Source organism: Arachis stenosperma, chromosome 10, assembly GCF_014773155.1.
Source record: "Arachis stenosperma cultivar V10309 chromosome 10, arast.V10309.gnm1.PFL2, whole genome shotgun sequence".
NCBI classification, from domain to species: domain Eukaryota; kingdom Viridiplantae; phylum Streptophyta; class Magnoliopsida; order Fabales; family Fabaceae; genus Arachis; species Arachis stenosperma.
The window spans coordinates 123,904,958-123,925,194 of record NC_080386.1 but is presented as its reverse complement, the minus strand read 5'-3'; the positions used below and the strand labels follow the sequence as shown (position 1 = coordinate 123,925,194).

At 32.8% G+C, this 20,237-nt stretch overlaps 2 protein-coding genes across 4 annotated transcripts; one reads left to right on the top strand and one right to left on the bottom strand.

Moving 5' to 3' along the window:
- Nucleotides 1-356: 356 nt before the first annotated feature.
- On the bottom strand, nt 357-1,151 carry LOC130957628 (uncharacterized). Its single transcript, XM_057884479.1, has one exon. It carries the CDS (start codon nt 1,149-1,151, stop codon nt 357-359), a length of 795 nt encoding a protein of 264 aa, XP_057740462.1.
- An 8,480-nt stretch (nt 1,152-9,631) lies between these two features.
- Nucleotides 9,632-17,137, top strand: LOC130955638 (protein STICHEL). 3 transcript variants are annotated; one of them, XM_057882554.1, is made up of 8 exons: nt 9,632-10,109; nt 11,203-11,308; nt 11,509-13,819; nt 13,956-14,175; nt 14,667-15,230; nt 15,822-16,488; nt 16,622-16,700; nt 16,805-17,137. In XM_057882554.1, the coding sequence occupies exons 3-8, from the start codon at nt 11,669-11,671 to the stop codon at nt 16,898-16,900; spliced, it is 3,777 nt and encodes a 1,258-aa protein (XP_057738537.1). In that variant the 5' UTR covers nt 9,632-10,109; nt 11,203-11,308; nt 11,509-11,668; the 3' UTR covers nt 16,901-17,137. The 3 variants fall into 3 exon arrangements, with proteins under 3 accessions (XP_057738537.1, XP_057738535.1, XP_057738536.1); XM_057882552.1 differs by having other exon boundaries at nt 10,561-11,308; XM_057882553.1 differs by lacking the exon at nt 11,203-11,308.
- Nucleotides 17,138-20,237: the final 3,100 nt, after the last annotated feature.

Genomic DNA, 20,237 nt, shown 5'->3' with positions numbered 1-20,237 from the left:
ATATATATATATATATATATATTACCTTTTTTGTTTTATAATCCAAATTAAATATTTTTTATTATTTTTTGAAGGAAAATCTTTTGAGGAATTTAATAATATGTGATGAAGAATACCAAATAAATTATACAGAAACCAATTAAAACACAATATGAAAACATCTTTAAAAAAAGACGTTTTAGGCGTCTTTATTTAAGTGGCCTCATGATAAAAATCTATATCCAAATCCAGATAAGAATTGAAAGGGTAAAAGTTACTATCATTAACAAGGATAGATCACGGTCATATACTACTCTAAAGTCTAATCAAACTATGCATACATTATCTCATTACTAATCTTAGAAATCAAAGGCACCTCATGAGTTATTCTTCTTGTTGACATTCTTCTTCGACTTACTAGAATCTTGGCTCTTACCCGCTTCATGTCCATGGATCATACCATGAAGCTCGAAACCAATGAGGTAACAAAGATAAGTATCAATGGTGATGAACATTGTCTTCTCATCCGTATACACATTATAATAACAGCACGAGCTTTCTTCATCGTACCAGTCCAGCTTCTCTTCCGGCCTCACCACGTCAAAGTGCTTCCCCAGCACTGTCTTCGCCAACTTGTCAAGATTATACCGCCACAGATCCATCTTCTCCCCTACCTCCTTCATCCCTTCCACCGCCATCGCCCTAAGGTCCAACGCCTTCTTCAGCTCGATCCCGTGGTGCTTCTCTAGCTTTGCCTTCACCTTTTCGATCTCCATTCCCACCGCGATAACCCTAGGGTTAGCGAAGAAGTCGCAGAGGGGCCTAGGGTTTTGCTTCGCTTTGTAAGAGTCGGCTTGTTGGAGAAGAGGGTAGAGGAGGCAGTGAGAGCCAACGCAGAGGGAGATGAAGTCGTAGCCGTGGTCCTTGACGCCGCGCTTGGTGTACTTGGTAAATTGGTGCTCGGCGGTTACACCCACGATGACCGGGGTGTTTTTGGGAGTGGACTTGAGAAGGTTGGTAAGCCACTTGGAGAGCGTTTGGGAAGAGGTGGTGTTGATGCAGAGGATGCGTTGGTGGTCGGCATAAACAGTGTAAGGATAATGGCGGGAAGTGATGTCGTAAGTCTCGACTTCGGTGATCATGCTGAGTTCAATGCTGATCTCGAAAACCATTATTGTTAGTGGTTGTAAGATCAGGGACTTGCAACGGTCGGATCGTCTTCTTGGAGTGGCCGGGGTGGTGGATTCTGCAAAGATACTCCGCAGTCTGAAAGGTATAAAGTATGAAGAATGAAGAATGAGTTTGTACCTAAGAGCCTCTGACTCTCCTTTATATAGCCTATGATAGTTATATTATCTTATCTTATCTTATCTTCTTGGTATTTGAATTCGAATCATCTAAAGCCGGATAAGTCAGATAAGATAAGATAATATAGTAATTATTTTATATATTATATGAATAAAAATTAATTATTTTTTTATTTATAAAAATTTTTAAGAGCTTGTTTATATATATATATATTTTGATGAATGTGATATATTTTTTTATGTAAATAATCTTTTAAAAAAATCTAATAGTTAATCTATTACCTTTTTTGTTATAGTCCAAATTAAATGCTTTTTATTATTTTTGGAAAGAAAATCTTTTGAGGAATTTAATAATATGTGATGAGGAACACCGAATAAATTATACAAAAACTAATTAAAACACAACATAAAAACATCTTTAAAAAAGACATTTTAAGCGTCTTTATCTAAGTGGCCTCCTTAAAATAATAAGATAAGTAGATGTTAAAAAAAAGAGGAGTGCTACACATACAAGTCTTTTTGTCTTACAAGTTACTAGGCCTTTTAATGCGTTATTCAATGTTTCCTGTTTTCAAAGCGCTACACTTAGAACGGTTCTTCTTCTTCTTCTTCCTCTTCCTCTTCCTCTTCCTCTTCCTCCTCTTCCTCTTCCTCTTCCTCTTCCTCTTCTTCTTCTTCGTTTTTTTTTTATTTTCATGGTTTCTGAAATCAAGCTTTGAAATCGTTTTGAAGAAGAAGAAGCAGCAGAAGATGAGGAGAAAGAGAAAGAGTTCTGAATTATGCAACGAATTTTGGGTGTATTTCTTAAATACTTTGGGTGTATTTTTCGTAATCCTTTGGGTGTATTTCTGTAATCCTTTTGAAGATAATGGAACTTCAGAAATACACCCAAACGATTACAGAAGTACACCCAAAATGATTACAGAAATACACCCAAAGGATTACAGAAATACACCCAAACGGTTACAGGAATTCACCCAAACGATTATAGAAATACACCCAAAGGATTACAGAAAATACACCCAAAGGATTTAAAGAAATATACCCAAAATTCGTTAAAATACATCTTATGCATAATTCAGAACTCTTTCTCTTTTTCCTCCTCATCTTCTACTGCTTCTTCTTCTTCAAAAACGATTTCACCATGAAAAATCGAAAAAAAAGATAAAACAGAGAGAAAAGAACGTAAATGAAGAAGAAGAGGAAGACGATGAAGAAGAACGTGCAGAAACGAAAGAAAAGGAGAAGAAGAAGAGTAAGAGGAAGAAGAACGTGCAGCAAGAAGAAGAAGAAGAAGAAGAAGAAGAAAGAGAAGGCAAGAAACGAAAGAAAAGAAGAAGGAGAAGACGAAGAGGAAGAAGAATGGTTCAAAGTGTGTTTTGAGCGTTAGTTTTAATTGAACTTGTAAGGCTTACAAGCCTTAATCGCTTGTATTGCAAGAATTACTCTAAAAAAAATACGTTGGATTTATAAATTTCCAAAGAAGAATTTATTAAATTCTTGAACAATTATAATAATAGACTTAAAATCTTAAAAGACTGTAATATTAGACAAAATGTACCCTTCTATCATTCTTCTGATTCAATCAAAAATCTATAAATCTAATATTGCAATCTTTTAAGAACTTAATTAATATTTTTTTAAAGATTTATAAATTCATCATAAATTCTCTAGGATTTACGTATCTTATTAGTTATTACTGATCATTTGGTCATATATCAAAAGTAAATTCTGAATGTGAATGTGATCTGATCTGCCACCACTATAAAACAATTAATTCATTTAAAATAAATGCTACCTGCCAATTGCAACTCCGCCATGTTCCCTGAAATTAAGCCCACTAACCACCTCGTAAATGGCAGGATACTAAACTAGTAATTATCAATATTTAGTATCTTTTTCCCCTTAATTACTATATCATAATACCATTGAGAGAGTTGATTAGTTGATAATTTATTATTATTAATTATGAATCAATATCCAATAACATGCCTACACCATCATATTATTATGGGATATATTTCTATTTCTAATGGAGATTCTCTTTTATTGGACCTATGCGAGGAGAATATTATTATAAAGAAGGAGAATAACCGAGAGACTTGAGTCAAAGATGTGGTTTATGTGCCCAAATAAGGTTAAAGACCAAAGAGAAGGGTATCTAAATCACATGCCTAATTTTCCAATTCTCTATGATACAACACTTTTTGTCAAGCTGTCACCATCACTTGTGCCGAATTTATTGTGTAGAGTAATACTAGGAACTAGCAAGCTAGTACGGTGGTATTGCATTGCCACTTAGTAGGTAAAAATATAGATAAATGGTTAAATTTGTTTTTAGAAGATTAATTATTTTTTAAATTAATTTTTTATTTTTTTAATTAAATTTGTCTTTTAAAGATTTTAAATTAATTGTGTTAGTCTTTTATTATTTCTTTTATATATTTAACGTCAAAATTTGTTAATATAGTACGTTAAATGATACTACAATACACATATAGAAATCTTAATTAAATATTAACATGATAAGTTTATAAAATTAGATCAAATTAAAATCTAATTAAAGAGAAAATTTAAGGCATTAAAATCTTTCAATTTGGAGTTTATTTGACCTAATTTCATAAATTTACTATATTAGCCACCAATTAGAATTTTTAGGTGTATATTGTAATGTTACTTAACGAGTCACATCAATAAATTTTAACGTTGTTAGTAATAGAAGTGATATAAGAACTAAAATGACTAATTTAAAATTTTTAAAGGACGAATTTAATTAAAAAAATCTTTTAAAAACTAATTTAAAAAATAAATGACTTTTTTAGAACTAATTTGACTATTTATTCATAAAAATATATTCATTAATAGAGTAAATAATTTATTTATTCGTTTAAATAAATATTAAAAATATTTATTAATAAAATAAATAATTTATTTTTTTGTTTAAATAAACATTAAAAAATTTAAATTTTTTTATATATGTAATAATTAATTAGTCAATATTAAATACTTAAATAAAATTTAGATCGTGACAAATTGTCAAATTAATCCTTATCATGAGAAATTAGAGAATATCATATAAAAAAAGGCTAAGAATGAAATGATTTATGAATATTGATATCCCCAAGACAAAATACAATCATTACAGTTACAATAAGAGAAAGGTTATTATTCACTATTCATAAATAGTAGTATATTTGGAGAGAGCATAAAGAAAGCAAGAAGTGTCACAAGAATTTCACATGGTTAGGTTGCTTCAACTAACATAACATGATTAACATCACATGAATAAATAGATGGAGGTGAAATGGTGGAAGCATGGAAGGAAGCCCTTGACAAATGGCAAGACCTTGCCATGCATCCAATAAGGCAATAACCATAACTTATTAATGATTGAATGAATAATGAATAATGAATAACCCGCTGTAACTAAATAAAACTAACGGAAAGTTTTTAGAAATAAATAAGTAAATAATTTTATTTCCTAAAAAAGACACCTTAAATAATACCTGAATTATTTACTTTTTGTTTTGTGTGAAGGAAAATCAGGTGGGGTAAAAATAGGAGGCCCCACTTGATTTTTTGCTTTAATATATTTTTATTATTTATTTATGTCTATAGTTAAATTTTTATGATCAGTCGAAAGTGTTTAATAAAAATAATGATAATGATAATATTAAAGAGATAAAATATTCAATCTAAATTTATTTTATTTAATATTTATTTAGTATATAATGTATTAAATAAAATTAAAAATAATAAATTTTGATCGTTTTTAACTAATATTTTTTGTTATTAAATATTTCTATAAAAATAATTACTTTGATTAATAAGTTAGTAAATTTATTAATTAATATATTTAACTAGTTAACATTAATTAGGTTATACAAAATTATAATTAGAATGAAATATTACTTAGTTTGGATTAATAGAATACAAAATCAAATATAAATATGAGATCAAAATAACACTTAAAATGTAACATTTTATGGTTTGAATAAACTGATTTATTTGGTTTTGAACAAATAAATTGTGAGTATAGAAAATAAAATTAATTAAATTAAATTTTGATAAAAAAAACTAAATAAAAATTTATTTTACATTCTCAAACCATCATTTAAGTAAAAAAAAGCGCTCATCCGGATATACTTTGATAATTGCATTACGTTTTTTTTTTTGTCCTCATATGAGATATTTATTAGTTTTTTTTGTTGTGACTTAGATAAACTAAACAACAAATTAAAAATAAGAAAAATAAAAGAACTATTTAAATAGAAAAACAGTTCGTTTAAGATTATTCTTAAACTTTTTTTAAAGAGAAGGAAACTCCACATGATAAAGTTGTAACTTTATCGTTATCTTTATCATAGTGTCTGCTACTGTGTTTGCATTTTTCATAATCAAATGAAAGTTCACACGCCAATTTCAATACATGATATCTCTTATTTTGAGTACCAACGAATCAATAAATCCAAAATCATATTGGTGATTAGTAACAAGATTAAACGTTTCCACACAACTTATCTCATAAATAACATCTCATTGACCCACATCTTAAGCTAAAAGATATGCTCTCCAAATAACAAACAATTTCTCTTGAAGAATACTATTACTCTCAATCATTCCCAAACACCCCATTTATCAACTCTTATTACAATCTCTAATAACGTAAATAAAACCAAATAACTCTAAAAATCACTAGCAAGTACTAATTATTAAAAAAGACTAAATTACATCAAAATGATAAAAAAAACATATTTAAATAAAATTTAAGAAAAAAATCAAATAATTATTTTAAATAAACAATAATACTCTTAATTAATTTTTAGTATTGTCTATTTAAGTATATAAATTGTGGCTTTTGAAAAAATAACTTTTAATTTTTTAAATATATTATTGTCTGAGTTTTACTTTTCTAACAATATAGGATTTATAGTATTGGAAAATAAATTTTATTAATTTCTCTTTAAAAATGACATAATGAAGTGTGATATTTTACTATCAACAATAATTTTTTTAAGTTTCACTTAAAAATTACATGGTATATATAAATTAACAAAAAAAAATATTACTCATCGAGTCAAGCTTTCCTCCAACAAGATAAAATTTAATTGTAATGCGAGTGTAGTTTTAAAATGACGAAAATGTCCTCTTAATCATGTATCAAAATGTATCTCTGTTGAGGGAAATAGTTGATTTTGGGTCAAAAATTGTATTATTTTTTTTTTTTTTTTGGGTATGTTTGTTGTTGCAAAACTTTTGCCATATGGAGAGATTTTTCTCTTATTTGGGACTGTGGAGTAAAAGATCTGGTTTGTGAAACTGATTCGCGAGGAGCCTTCATCACAATCCAATAGTTTGCAAGAGTGATAAAAGAAGGACTATGATGATCTAGTTTTAAAATTTCAAGATTTATGCTAAGTAGAAATTGAATTTAAAGAATTTAAATTGGTTTTGAGGGAAGTAAATTGTATTGCTAATCCGCTGGTTAAAAAATAGTAGTTTAAAAGTCTGAAGCCACTTGAAGTTTTTGTTTAGTTTGTAAGTGTTTATAATTTTATTAAATTTGTAATTAAATTTTTAGTTATATATTTTTTAATTAAGTCTCTATATTATTTTTAATATTTATAATTAAGCCATTATCAATATAAAAAATAAAAAATATTAGAATTAATAAAATATTTTTTTTTAAATTATCTATAATTAATAATTTAATTAGATCTTTAATCATATTTTTTTAATGAATATCTCATTAATTTTGATATTTTTAATACAAAAATGACCTAATTACAAAATTAAAAATAAAATAAAAATCTAATTGAAAAAAAAAATATATAAAAACCTAATTATAAATTTAACAAAATTATAAAAACTAACAAAACAATTAAACCTTCTTTATGTTTTTATTTGTTTCTCTTGTTGTTTGGACAAAAAAAAGGAACATTAACAAAAAAAATTGAATCTTTATTCCACTGATTTAAAATTAAAATTGGTATAGAATTAATAGGTGAAATGAGACCAATCTCACCTTAAAAAAATCGTATTACCTTGATAAAAAAAACTAATAAAAAATTTGACTTGTATAACTATTTTAATAAAATAATTTAAAATAAAATATATTTTTATTTTTAAAATTTGTCAAAAATTCAAAAAATATCTCTAAATTTTATTTATTTTAATTTTATTCTAAAAGATTTTGATTCGCATCAAATATATTCCTAACAATTAAATTTAAAAAAAAATAAGACTAATCCAATAATAATATATGTTAATTATATTTGATTTACTTGTGTTGATGATTATTCTTTTAAAATTATTGTTGAATTAATTCTTAATTTTTTGAAAAATTAGCCGTCAAGAGTATATTTGATGCAAATAAAAAAATTTTAGGATAAAATTGAAACAAAATAAAATTTAGAAGTATTTTTGAAATTTTTAGCAAATTTTAAAGATAAAAAATATACTTTATCCAATAATTAAAAATAACATAGAATTTTAAATTACGTTTAGAAGGAAGACTAAGACTAATAGACAGAGACCGGAACAGAGAGAATTGAGATATAGAAACTAAATTGAGTTTCTATATTATATTTGGTGTAAAATATACTAACCTGAGTTACATTTTAATATCATGTTTAGTTTAAGATAAATACAAAAACTGGAGAGATAAATTTGAAATTTAAAAAGTTAAATAAGAATATGTTTAAAAATAAAATTTTAGTTTTAGTCTTTAATCATTAAACATAATACTCAATTTTAGTCTCAAAGTCTGAATATGAGAAATAAACACAACCTAATTTGAATTGCGACCAAGCATTGGAATAGTAAATCTTTTTTTTTATATTTTTAAATTATTATTTATGACATATGATCTCATAAGTGTTAATGTGTTATTTTTATAAAGGTTTAATTATCTTTGTTAGTTCTTACAGTTTTATTGAATTTTCAATTAGATTTCTATACTTTTTTTTTCTTTTTGATTAAGTTCCTATATTATATCAAATTTTGTAATTAAACCCATGTCATTACAAAACGCTAAAATTAATGGAATATTTCGTTAAATAAAATGAATATGCCTAATATCTGACAGAATATTCTATATAATTTAATAAAAAATTATGTTAATTTAAATATTCTTATCACAATAGGGACTTAGTTGCAAAATCTAATATGGTATAGAAATTTAATTGAAAAGAAAAAAAAGTATAAAAACCTAATTAAAAATTTGATAAAATTATAAGGACCAATAGAATAATTAAATTTTGTATAAATTAAAAATAAGATTGAACTTAAATTTAACATGGGAGATATTTTTAGTAATAATAATGATATATTGTTTTTTATTGCTATAATTCTTAATAATTTATTTCGATTGAATATTGTAAGTTACATATTTAGGAAGAAAAAAAAATAGTAACATGTTTTTTTAAAAAGATACAGAATAATTATTTTTGTAAGAGAAATATTAGAAAGCATTCAAAATTTATTTGTTTTAGTTATTATTTAGTGATTAATACAATTTTTTAGTTTAAAAATTTAATAATATATTTTATTTTATATTTTTAAATATTAATAATTAACTAATAATAAAAAATAATAAATTTTAATAATTTTTTAGTGTAAAACAATAATTAAAATTATATGGCTCATGAGTACTAAAATCGTATAAATATGGGGTTGGGTTTCATATTATATATATGGGCTTTTATGTTATAAGTACGTGGGCAAAAATCAATTTTGAATGTTAAAAGTTAGGTAATTGTTATGGTGTTTAAAATTATTTGTTTAATTTATTAAAAATAATTAAAAATTAATATTTAATTTTAAAAATATAAAATAAATAATTATTAAATATTTAAATTTTATCATAAAAAATAAATTAAACAAAAATTAGACATTAAATTATAAGTGCCATAAAATTTACCCAAAAATTAATTTATGTAACACCAAAAATTGAGTCCGTGAGTGTATAGAGAAGAGAAATATATGATGTCTTCTTTATGATTATTTCTTTTGTAATCTACTGATATAGAAAAGAGTTATAGTTTTAAGTTAACGAAGGAAAAAATATTATTTTTTATGTAGTTTATTATCTCCACATATAAGTAAAAATGTTATATGTATCATCTTTTTATATTTTGTAAAATTGTAAATTCTTTCGCTTAGTCAACAAATCTGCCATATTTTCCCAAAATTGTTAGTTCAATTCCATGTTTCTCATTTCCGAAAATTGCGATTTATTAAATGTGATTCCCTAACACATGCGACCTTCCACTAACAAGGGGGTCTTCTTGACAAGAACGACCAGAACCAAGAGGAAGAAGACGGAAAAAGAGTTGTCATCGTCAAAATATTTTTATTGAATGTAATATATGACACGCATTAATATTTGAAGTTGCATCTTCCTCGTAGTAATACTGATCCTCCCTCTAAAGTCTAACTTTCTTTGCAACACAGTCATCTCCCTACTCCATCTGCTGCTTCCTCTCCCTACAGGCCTACACCCTCTCCAGTCTCCACGCTCTCTCCCTCTGCACCTCGTTTACCTCACCTTCACCGAACCCTAGAACCGCCGCAAACTCCATCCTTCACCCTCCATTACTCTCTCTCTCTCTCTCTCTCTCTCTCTCTATAAACTCCATTTCCAAACCTCCTCAACGAAACCCTAGCACCGCGCTCTGCCGTCCACCACGTCGCACGGATCTGCTTCGTTCGCTTCCTGTTGCTCACTTCTGCTCTGCCACGTCCGCTCCGCCGCGTTCTCATCTGCTTCGCCGCGTCCGCCTCTTCTCCGCGGCGTCCTTCTCTTCTCCGACGCGTTCAATGGTGAGCTACTCTCTCTTAGTTTTTCTTTTTATTTCTCCCTTTTTCATTTCTTAATCACATTCTCGGAGTGTTATACTCACCAAAGAATAGATCAAGATATAAGCACCTACTTTTGATATAATTTATGTTCACATTGTAGTGTTATCAAACTAAATTAATTCCTCGTGATCTCTATTCTTTAGATTTGTGAAAAAGAGTTGAATACTGCTGCATCCTTGTTCTCTAGTCCAATGGTGAACTTCTTTTTGGATCTTGTAGCTTGTTGCGGGGCATAAATAAAATTATGCAAGGATCAGGAATGTTCATACACATGCGCATTTTCTAAATTGATTAATATGCACTGATTAATGGTAGTTAATATTAGTTGCTAATTGGAATTAGCATGGTATATATAGCAGCGAACTATAAGTTTTTACAAAATTCATAGTTTTCTTTTTGATACAATTTACAGCTGTAAAGAGAGAACTATAATTTGGATCTGAAATTCCTGTGTTGACTAAAAGTTGCTAATGGATCAGGGGAGGAAAAACATACACACAACATATCTGAAAAATTTTGTCGTTCAAATGATTACATTATTTTCAAGGTTTTACAATATGATGATAACTGGCATAAGGAATGGTGAGTTTAAAAGATTTTTACATGATCTCAATTTGATGCTGCTGATCTCATTTTTCCTTTGCAAGTTTAATTACACTTATTTGTGATTTTGTTTATGTTTCCTCCTTTGATGATGATAGATGAAGAGAATGTTTGTCAATTAAGTCGTATTCAGTGATCTGATTAATTAAAGGGTTTATTTTATTTAACCTGTACGTTTTATGCTAAGGCATATGCATAGGTATTTATGCTCTTTTTCTTTCCCGGTTCTGGTAAATGAGAAAAACCTTGCATGAGCTAAATTTTAGCATATAATTGGATAAAAAATAGATATATAAATCACATCCTGGTTATTGCATGAACTAAAAATTGTTAATTGTTTGGGTTATTAGTGTCATGTTATATTTGATCTAGGATAAATTTAAATATTGTTTTTCAATAATTCAATAGCACCTAATGCAGGGTCAAATTAATAATATCCTGGGTGTTCCAGGAGCTGCACATAAGCTAAAATTTTGGCAATTCAGTTGGAGCAACCAGGGTAATAAGGTTGATTTGGATCATTACAATTATCCTGAGTTTCCGTTTTGTATGCTAAGGTATATGCATACGCATTTATGCTCGTTTTCTTTGTTCTGGTAAATAAAAAAATAGAATTAAGGTTTCAAGGAAAATGATACTGTAAGTTATATTTAACGTCTTAGCTTCAGAAATAAGTTGACTGAGTCTTGTCTATGCCACTTGTGAAAATTGTGAATGTAAAATTTTGTTCATAGGATTATCTTGTTCACTCTAACAGGTTAGAACATTGTAGCTGGTGCAGCAAAGAAATAAGTGAAGGAGATCAGATTTCTTCAAGAAAAGATGGGCATTTTCCTCCAACATCTTAAAGATCATCTTTTGATTTACTTGACAATGATATTGATGAGTTAAGTAAATGCAAATTGAAGAGAAGAGACATGTCAGAAATGGCAAGCAAGCTGCACCTGAAGAAGGAGCTTACCCAAATTCGGAAAGCAGCTCGTGTCTTGAGGGATCCTGGCACCACTTCATCATGGAAGTCACCACTCAACTCCTCAAGATCTGCATCTGTATCTGCATGGAATTCTGCCTTCAACAACGTCCATGGCCCCACCACAACCACAAAGTTCACTTCCCATTCTCAACTCGACTCTCACGTGAACTCTGTGCCACCTACCACCAACAAGAGGGTCTTCTTGTACAATTGGAAGACCCATAAATCTTCCAGCGACAAGAATGACCGAGACCAAGACGAAGAAGAGGAAGAAGATGCTGCCATTGATGGATCTTCTTCTCTTCTAGGCAGTTTCGAGGACACCTTGAGTGATGCTCACAATGTCTGCGATTCTAAGAGCGACACATACTTAGGCGCCGGAGGAGGTGGCCCTCGGTCTTCTTCCATCTTTCGATGTGGAGACACCAATCTTATCTCCTTGGCCACACCCTCTGCCAGAAGAACAGCGCCTCCTAAGAAAAAGAGTAAAAAACCTAACAGCAACACCCTTTCCCATTTGGATCCCATGGCAAAGTTTCAGCATAGAGATACAAATCTCAATCTAGGTAGAAAAGTTTTCAAGTCCAATAATGCATTGTTGGAGGGGCTTCCTCCCATGCCCTTTACCAGGGATGACTCTATGGACCACTCTGATGACACTGAAGACTACTCTAATTCTGAAGATGTGAGACAGGCTTCGGGTTCTGCCACATCCCCTTTGCTCCTCAAACTCAAGCGCAAGAATTGGTCTCGATCTTCCTCAAAGTTATTGCGAACAAGCCGAAAGGAAGACTCCTCTTATTCCTACAGTACTCCTGCATTGTCAACCAGTTCTTACAATAGGTATGGACGCCAATATCCCAGCACTGTTGGCTCTTGGGATGGTACCACAACCTCAATGAACGATGGCGACGATGAGATAGATGATCGGTTGGATTTGCCTGGCCGACAAGGATGTGGAATTCCTTGCTATTGGTCAAAGAGGACTCCCAAACATAGAGGGATGTGTGGGAGTTGTTATTCTCCATCGTTGTCGGATACTTTAAGGAGGAAAGGAAGCAGCATACTCTGTGGCGGTCAAACTATTTATCCCAGACACCGGAGATCCTCTTCGGCCACCCACAAGCGCAGGATGTCTTGGAAGAGTGCTCAGGGTGTTATTCCATTGCTCACTAATGGTGGTGATGGTAGGATAGGGTCATCTATAGGAACTGGCAGGAGTGACGATGAACTTTCTACAAACTTTGGGGAGCTGGACCTTGAGGGCTTGAGTAGATTGGATGGAAGGCGGTGGTCATCAAGCTGTAGGAGTCAAGAGGGATTGGAGATTATAGCTCTCAATGGGGAAGGGGTGGAGGAGGAAGACACTCCAGAAAATAGTCGGAGTTTCAGCCAGAAGTATAGGCCTATATTCTTCAGTGAATTGATTGGGCAGAATATCGTGGTACAGTCACTTATGAATGCTGTTTCAAGGGGTCGAATAGCTCCTGTTTATCTTTTTCAAGGTCCCCGTGGGACTGGTAAAACATCAACAGCACGAATATTTGCTGCTGCACTGAATTGTGTGGCTCTTGATGAGAGTAAGCCTTGTGGCTACTGCAGGGAATGTACAGATTTTATTTCTGGCAAGAGCAGTGATCTACTGGAAGTTGATGGAACCAATAAAAAGGGAATTGATAAAGCTAGATATTTACTGAAAAGATTGTCAGTTGGTTCATCATCCGCTTCCACACGATATACAGTTTTTGTCATTGATGAGTGTCACCTGTTACCATCCAAGGCATGGCTGGGGTTTCTCAAGTTTCTCGAGGAACCACCTCAGCGAGTTGTATTCATATTCATCACATCTGATCTTGACAATGTGCCTCGAACAATACAATCCCGATGCCAGAAGTACCTTTTTAACAAAATTAAAGATGTGGATATTGTGAATAGATTGAGGAAAATATCTGCTCAGGAGAACCTTGATGTTGAAGAAGATGCTTTGGACCTCATTGCTACAAATGCAGATGGTTCACTTCGAGATGCAGAAACAATGTTGGAACAGCTTAGTTTGCTGGGGAAGAGAATTAGTACTTCTCTTGTCAACGAACTTGTGAGTTTGCTGTAACCATTACTCTTTGACTTTACGATAACTTGTCAATGTGGACTTTCACAAATACTCATTTTAGTCAACATGCTTAGATATCGATATCATTTAACACAACGTTGTTTTGTATTTTCCGCAACAGGTGGGAGTTGTTTCAGATGAAAAACTATTGGAACTTTTGGAATTAGCAATGTCATCGAACACTGCAGAGACAGTGAAAAGAGCCAGAGAATTGATGGACTCTGGAGTTGATCCAATGGTTTTGATGTCTCAACTAGCTGGCCTCATTATGGACATCATTGCTGGATCATACACAGTCATTGATTCCAAACCGGATGAAGCATTCTTTGGTGGACGAAGCTGTGAGTACAGTTCTGTTTTGATTTTATGAGAGATGTTTCCTTCCCCCGTCTCTTATGTTATTCATCTCAATTTTGGCATTAATATGGAATTGTTTATTTAAAAGTGTGTTCTGAGTCAATAGTTTAGAGTGAATTGAGAAGTTCATCCACAGTCATTTAGACTAGAGAGGATACTATAGAGTGAACTATAAGCATTGTGCTGCATCATATACTGGTAATTCATGAGCTTTTTATAGGATGTGTTTATTCCCGTGAAAGTGTGAAACATATCACTAGTATGCTATGATGTCACAGTTTTTTTGTTTTTCTTGGAAAAGTAGTAATAGTAAACATATACAATTATGCTGTGTCTGTATTTTAAGATTTAATTTGCTTTTGATGGAGTTTTGCAATTGTAGTTTGTGGTACTTTTATCTCTTTCTTGTGTCATCATGCATCTTAATAATAAAAACTGTATCCATTAACTATTAAGACTTGAGTTTCATGTTTAGTGAATGACTCGGAGTTGGAGAGGTTAAAGCATTCTTTAAAGCTTCTCTCAGAGGCCGAGAAACAGTTAAGGACTTCCAGTGAACGCTCAACATGGTTCACAGCAACACTCTTGCAACTTGGTTCTATGTCATCTCCAGATCTCACTCAGTCAGGCAGCAGCAGGAGGCAGAGCTGCAAAACAACTGATGATGATCCATCAAGTGCTTCAAGAGAAGTTACTGCTTCCAAGCATATGTCTGACCTTAAATATATGCCCTGGAAATCAATATCACCTACATCCCAGCAGAAAGCAGTAAATGGCAATTCTGGCCATCAAAGGGATATTTCCTCAAACATTGATGGTTTAAGCTTGAAATCAAAGCCATCAAATAGCCCAGTCATAGATGATGGCTCCACAATTGTCTCATCTGATGATATTATGGTTGGCAATATGATGTACAGATGCGTAGATTCTGGAAAGTTACATGATATCTGGGCACGTTGTATTGGGAGGTGTCACTCAAAGACATTGAGGCAGTTGCTACTCAATCATGGAAAGCTTGTATCCATATGTGAAGTTGAAGGTTAGCAGATTATACTTTCTTTGGTCCAAAATTGTATTTCTGCATGCTCAAGGTATTTAGAAGCATTTCTGACAAACACACTTACCTTAAGCTGTTTACTTGAAAGCATAGATTCCAGATGTTTGTCCATAATGGCATTGGAAGTTTATAAAGCATTCACTTATTTGTTGCTGAGGAAAACACATTGTTTGCTTTCATACCTACTAATCAAATCCATAGCAAACTTAATTTCGGATGATTCTGCACACCCTCTATTTTTTTTTCTGATTTATAGTTCTACTATCAGAGGAAGATGATTAATACTTGAGATACAGAATGTGTTCAAAGTAGGTCAACTCGAATTGAAATTACTGTTGGCCGGGAACGGATTGCTTTTTTGTTGATAGGGTAGAGCATTTATCATTTATCAAATTTAATATATATTTCTTTTAATTTTATCGAATTGTGGTCAACTGTTCTTTCTTATTCCTTTGCAGTACTAGATTACTCTTTGTTCCTCTTATTTGATTTTGCTCTTTTGCACCTTAGTATTAAAAGCCTTTATCTTTTTCATGTATTGTTCCTCCCCTCCTTATGCAATTCTTCTCTCAGGTGTTTTGGTAGCATATGTTGCATTTGGGGATGGAGATATTAAACTCAGGGCTGACAGGTTTTCGAGAAGTATTACAAACTCCATGGAGATGGTTCTTAGACGCAATGTAGATGTCAGAATTATCCACTTGCCAGATGGTGTAGGTGAAACTCAGGTTAATATGCCAAGACAGGCTGAGTCAGCATTGACAAGTGAGAAGGAACAAAGAGGAGGTCGTGGGAATGGAACAGATCCTTTGCTTGATGGAAACCTTCAATCTGCAGCCGATTCCTCTGATGTTCTGGGTGAAAGAAATGGTGTGACGGAGAGAAGGCAAGATAATCCAATGCAGAGAATTGAATCCATCATTCGTGAGCAGAGGCTGGAAACTGCCTGGTTACAAGCTGTAGAAAAGGGTTCACCAGGATCATTGAGTCGCTTGAGACCTGAGAAGAATCAGGTCCTGCCACAGGAAGGTATCTATTGCATAGATCCAATGGAGTCCACGGATTCAGCAAGATTTTCCTCACAGCAGCATTGGGAAGATGAGCAGAGTAATGATGTCAAAATTTTGAACGTAAAAAATGGAAGGGTCTTGCAGAAAGACCAAACTGGCAGAAGGTATCCCATGTCCCCAAGTTTACTGCATGGCAGCAGTTTAGCAGCAAGTTCTGGCAAAGACAATCCGTAAGTCTCTGTTCAATTGCTCTTATGCCACTTTTGCACTTTTTCTCACACCCAGGGTCTGTAGCATTGGTTTAAATATTTACAAAAACTGTGGCATGTCAGTGCAAAAATAACCGATGGTTTATGTATATAGGGGATATGAATCGAGCTCGGGAGCTGGTGGTTGTGGATTTTTATGCTGGAATAAGGCAAAGCCTAGAAGGGTAGTCAAGGTAAATTTGGCTGTGTTCTCTTTTTCTTTGAAAAGTTTTTCTGCTTGTTCTTCTTTGAATGAAAAGTTGCTTTTCAAGGGTCTCAAATTTGCTATTGTGAACAGGTACGAGGTGGTACACCAGTTGGTGCGCGTAAAGTCGGGCGCTTCCCACTGTTTGGGGACTGTGGTAAGCACAAGAAAAGGGACGTGACCACATAAAAAGTTAAAAACCATATTTTTCCGCTGTTGCTTCTGCTCTGCATCTATACCATTCATATACTTCCTCATTTTTTTTCTTTCGTCCCTTCTCTTTTTTGTCTGCTTTCTCGAGCGATTCTTCAAGGATGTGAGTGAGAAATGAGTGGGTATGTATCATTTGTGGTTAGGAAATTTCAACTTGTGTGTTCCATTTTCTCCATCCTTTATTTAAGGAATTAAATTAATAAAGAGGATCAAGCAAACCATTTTACTTTCTTGAAAATCTTAGTTGCTTTTTCAATGTCCCTTTACATCGAAGTTTACTTTCAAATTCGAGTGATCAAACACGAGCCCATTTCACGCAACTAAAGTTTAAAGTTATTTGATAATCTTAAAAGGAAAGGGAAAAGAAAATGACCCAATAAAGCTGATAAGAGCATCTGAGCATAATAATAATAATAATAATAATAATAATAATAATAATAATAATAATTAGAGTAAAAAGTAAATAGGTCTTTGACCTTTTTAAACGCGGACATTTTCGTCCTTTAGGATTGAAAAATACATTTAAATCTCGTGACAATTATATACCTCCATCGAGTTGGGGCTCAAAACGGCAATAGAGAATGCTGACCAGGAGGGGTGGAGATTGAGCTGTCTGTTTTGCCTGATGAAGTGGATGGTGAACAAATAGTTAATGGACAAATTGGTCCATGTGCCTTAAAACGACGCCATTAGCATCCCCCACCTTATTTCACCTTTCGTAATCCCCATAACACCTAGAAGCCACTCTAGTTATTACAGAAAACCCTACCAGAAGACAAATAGTTTCTTTCTCTCTCCAAAAAACATCTTCCAGTTGAAAGTGGTGGTGTGCTTAGTGGATGTCGTAGTTGGCGAAGGGAACGGCAAGCTTTGTCTGACAAGAAGCTGCCATCTTCTACAGAGGTAAGGATAATAGTCGACGATACATGCATTGTTATATAAATATTTGTGACAATAAAATGCATGGGGTTGGGCTTAGGGGTGATTGCATGTTTTATTTTGGGTAAACGAATGAGAAAAAGTTATGTCGATTTTACTGATTTCAAAATTTGAGACACTTGATTTAGGGTTTAATATCTGATTTATATTGTTGTGAATAATGCAGATGGATGATATATATGTGGTACCTGTTTTTCATCACGGATGCCGTTTTGGTAGAGGACCCAGTAAAACTCTTAAGTATATTGGTGAGAAAGTTGAAAAATTTCCGAAGATGAACTTGGACTTCATGAATTTTGGGGATTTGGTGACATTGTTCAAGGGTTTGGGCTATGCATTATACATGGCAGTTTATTGGCATGACCTAACAAGCAGTGACATTGAGTCTGGACTGCACATTCTAAGAGGGGATGCAGGAATCAATGAGATGCGAGAGAACAAGTTGAGGAATTCAACCTCGGATGAGTTTTATATTTACTTCAACCACCCCGTGGATGAGCCACAGATAGTGGAAGAAGATGCTGCTGTAGAAACGGGGGCGAAAGAATTTGATGATCACATTGATGATAACATCATGAGGGAGCTTCAGCCATCACCATCCACAGAAGATGATGTGTATGATAGTGGGGAGGACGAATTGTATAAACCTCCTCCGATTATCTCTGAAACTGTTTCTGATGAAGATTATTCTAGTTGTGACGAGAAAATGATGGTATGAAGAGAAAAAGAAATATGAAAGGAAAGGAGAAGGTTCTGCCAAAGAGTAAGGACAATGTCAAGAAAGGGACAGGACCAGAGTCAAGTGGAAGTAAAAAAAGAGTTGAACTAAGGAGTGTTAGTGGGAGTGATCCTAAAGGAAGCAGGCCAACTACAAAGCCCAAAGGAACTGGACCTACTGTAAAGCCCAAAATGACCAGGCCTGCTGCCAAACCTAAAGAAACTGGGCCTAATGTAAAACCCCAAAGAACTATGCCTGCTGTACAGGCTGAAGAAGCTGTGCCCCAGATGATTATGTGCATTCCTAGTTGTGTATGGAATTCATTCATAAGACATATGCACATTGCATAAAACCAGTTCCTAGTGAGGAATTTTGGACTGCCACTGACCAGCTCAGGCCTGCTCCACCACTCATCAAGCGACTTATTAGGAGGCCAAACGTACACAACCGCAATAAGGAACCTGCTAAAACTCATATTCAGGGGGACAAGCTGAAGAGAAGCTTTCAAATTACGTGTAACAAGTGCAACGAGAAATGTCATAATTGTAAGACCTACAAGGGGGCACCAAGCAACCCAAACTGAAAACCAAAAAGAAAAAAATCTAATAAGACTGTTGAAAACACACAAGCCTTGGTGCTGCTTCCCCTTTCACAATCAACCTCTCAATCAAAGGTAAGTATCCCTGTTATGCACTAGGATAATTTTGTACACTTTAAAAATAGTCAGTAGTTATGATGTCATTATACATCTTCTTAAGGACTAATTTGTCCATTTGATTATCTTGTTGGATCTATGTTGCATAGGATTAAAACCAGACATTGGGTGAAAATTTTACTGAGACTAGTGCTGTGCAAGGACAGTCTGCTGTAAGACCACTCTAAACTATACACTCATAATACCAATCACTTTTCTTGTTCCTGAATTTGAATCTCTGAATATTTTGGCTACTTTTGCAGAATGATGTCATTAGCCAGAATGCTAATGGACTACCAACCAACACAACAATACAGGCAGCAGTATCAAGGACTGCACCAGTTGCTGCATCACTTAATACTCAAGTAGCTGCAGCAACAATACCATCTGCTCCAGTCCAAACTCTATTCAGGCCTCCATCCCAACTGCCAAGAATGGGATAACCTAAAATTCGAGCTGCTGCCTCTAAATTCAGACCCAAGCAAACAATTGTCAGGTCCCCAACAAGTGTAAATCCACCATCAATTCCACCACCAAATCCAACCCCAAATACACCACAACCTTAAAGCACTAGCACTAGTGGGGCACCATCAAAGGAGACCTTGAAAGCAGCTAGCAGTGGGACCACAAGAATTTTCAAGTTCATCCCAACTCCTGAATCCAACAATCAGAAGAACTGAATACAACTGCATGAAATTCTATTGTTTGTCCTATTTATTAGTATGAATTGAACAACGCTGTCAAATTATCATAGTTTGACAAACTTGTTTATATGCCAACTAAGTTTTGTTATTTTGTGGTAAACTTATGCTGTTATGTAATGTTTGGGATTAAGCCAGATACATTGTTGTTTCTATTTTGGTTATAATCTATGCAGAATTACTATCTTATATAATAGGTGACTTGCAGTATTTTTATACTTGTTCAAACTTCATAGAAAATTGAGTTTATTCTAAAATAGA

Coding starts and splice junctions, on each gene's coding strand:
- LOC130957628 (XM_057884479.1), bottom strand. CDS start 1,151: ATGGTTTTCGAGATCAGCATTGAACTCAGCATGATCACCGAAGTCGAG.
- LOC130955638 (XM_057882553.1), top strand. CDS start 11,669: ATGTCAGAAATGGCAAGCAAGCTGCACCTGAAGAAGGAGCTTACCCAA. Junction 14,176..14,666: donor ATTCTTTGGTGGACGAAGCT/GTGAGTACAGTT, acceptor TTTCATGTTTAG/TGAATGACTCGGAGTTGGAG. Junction 15,231..15,821: donor ATCCATATGTGAAGTTGAAG/GTTAGCAGATTA, acceptor TTCTTCTCTCAG/GTGTTTTGGTAGCATATGTT.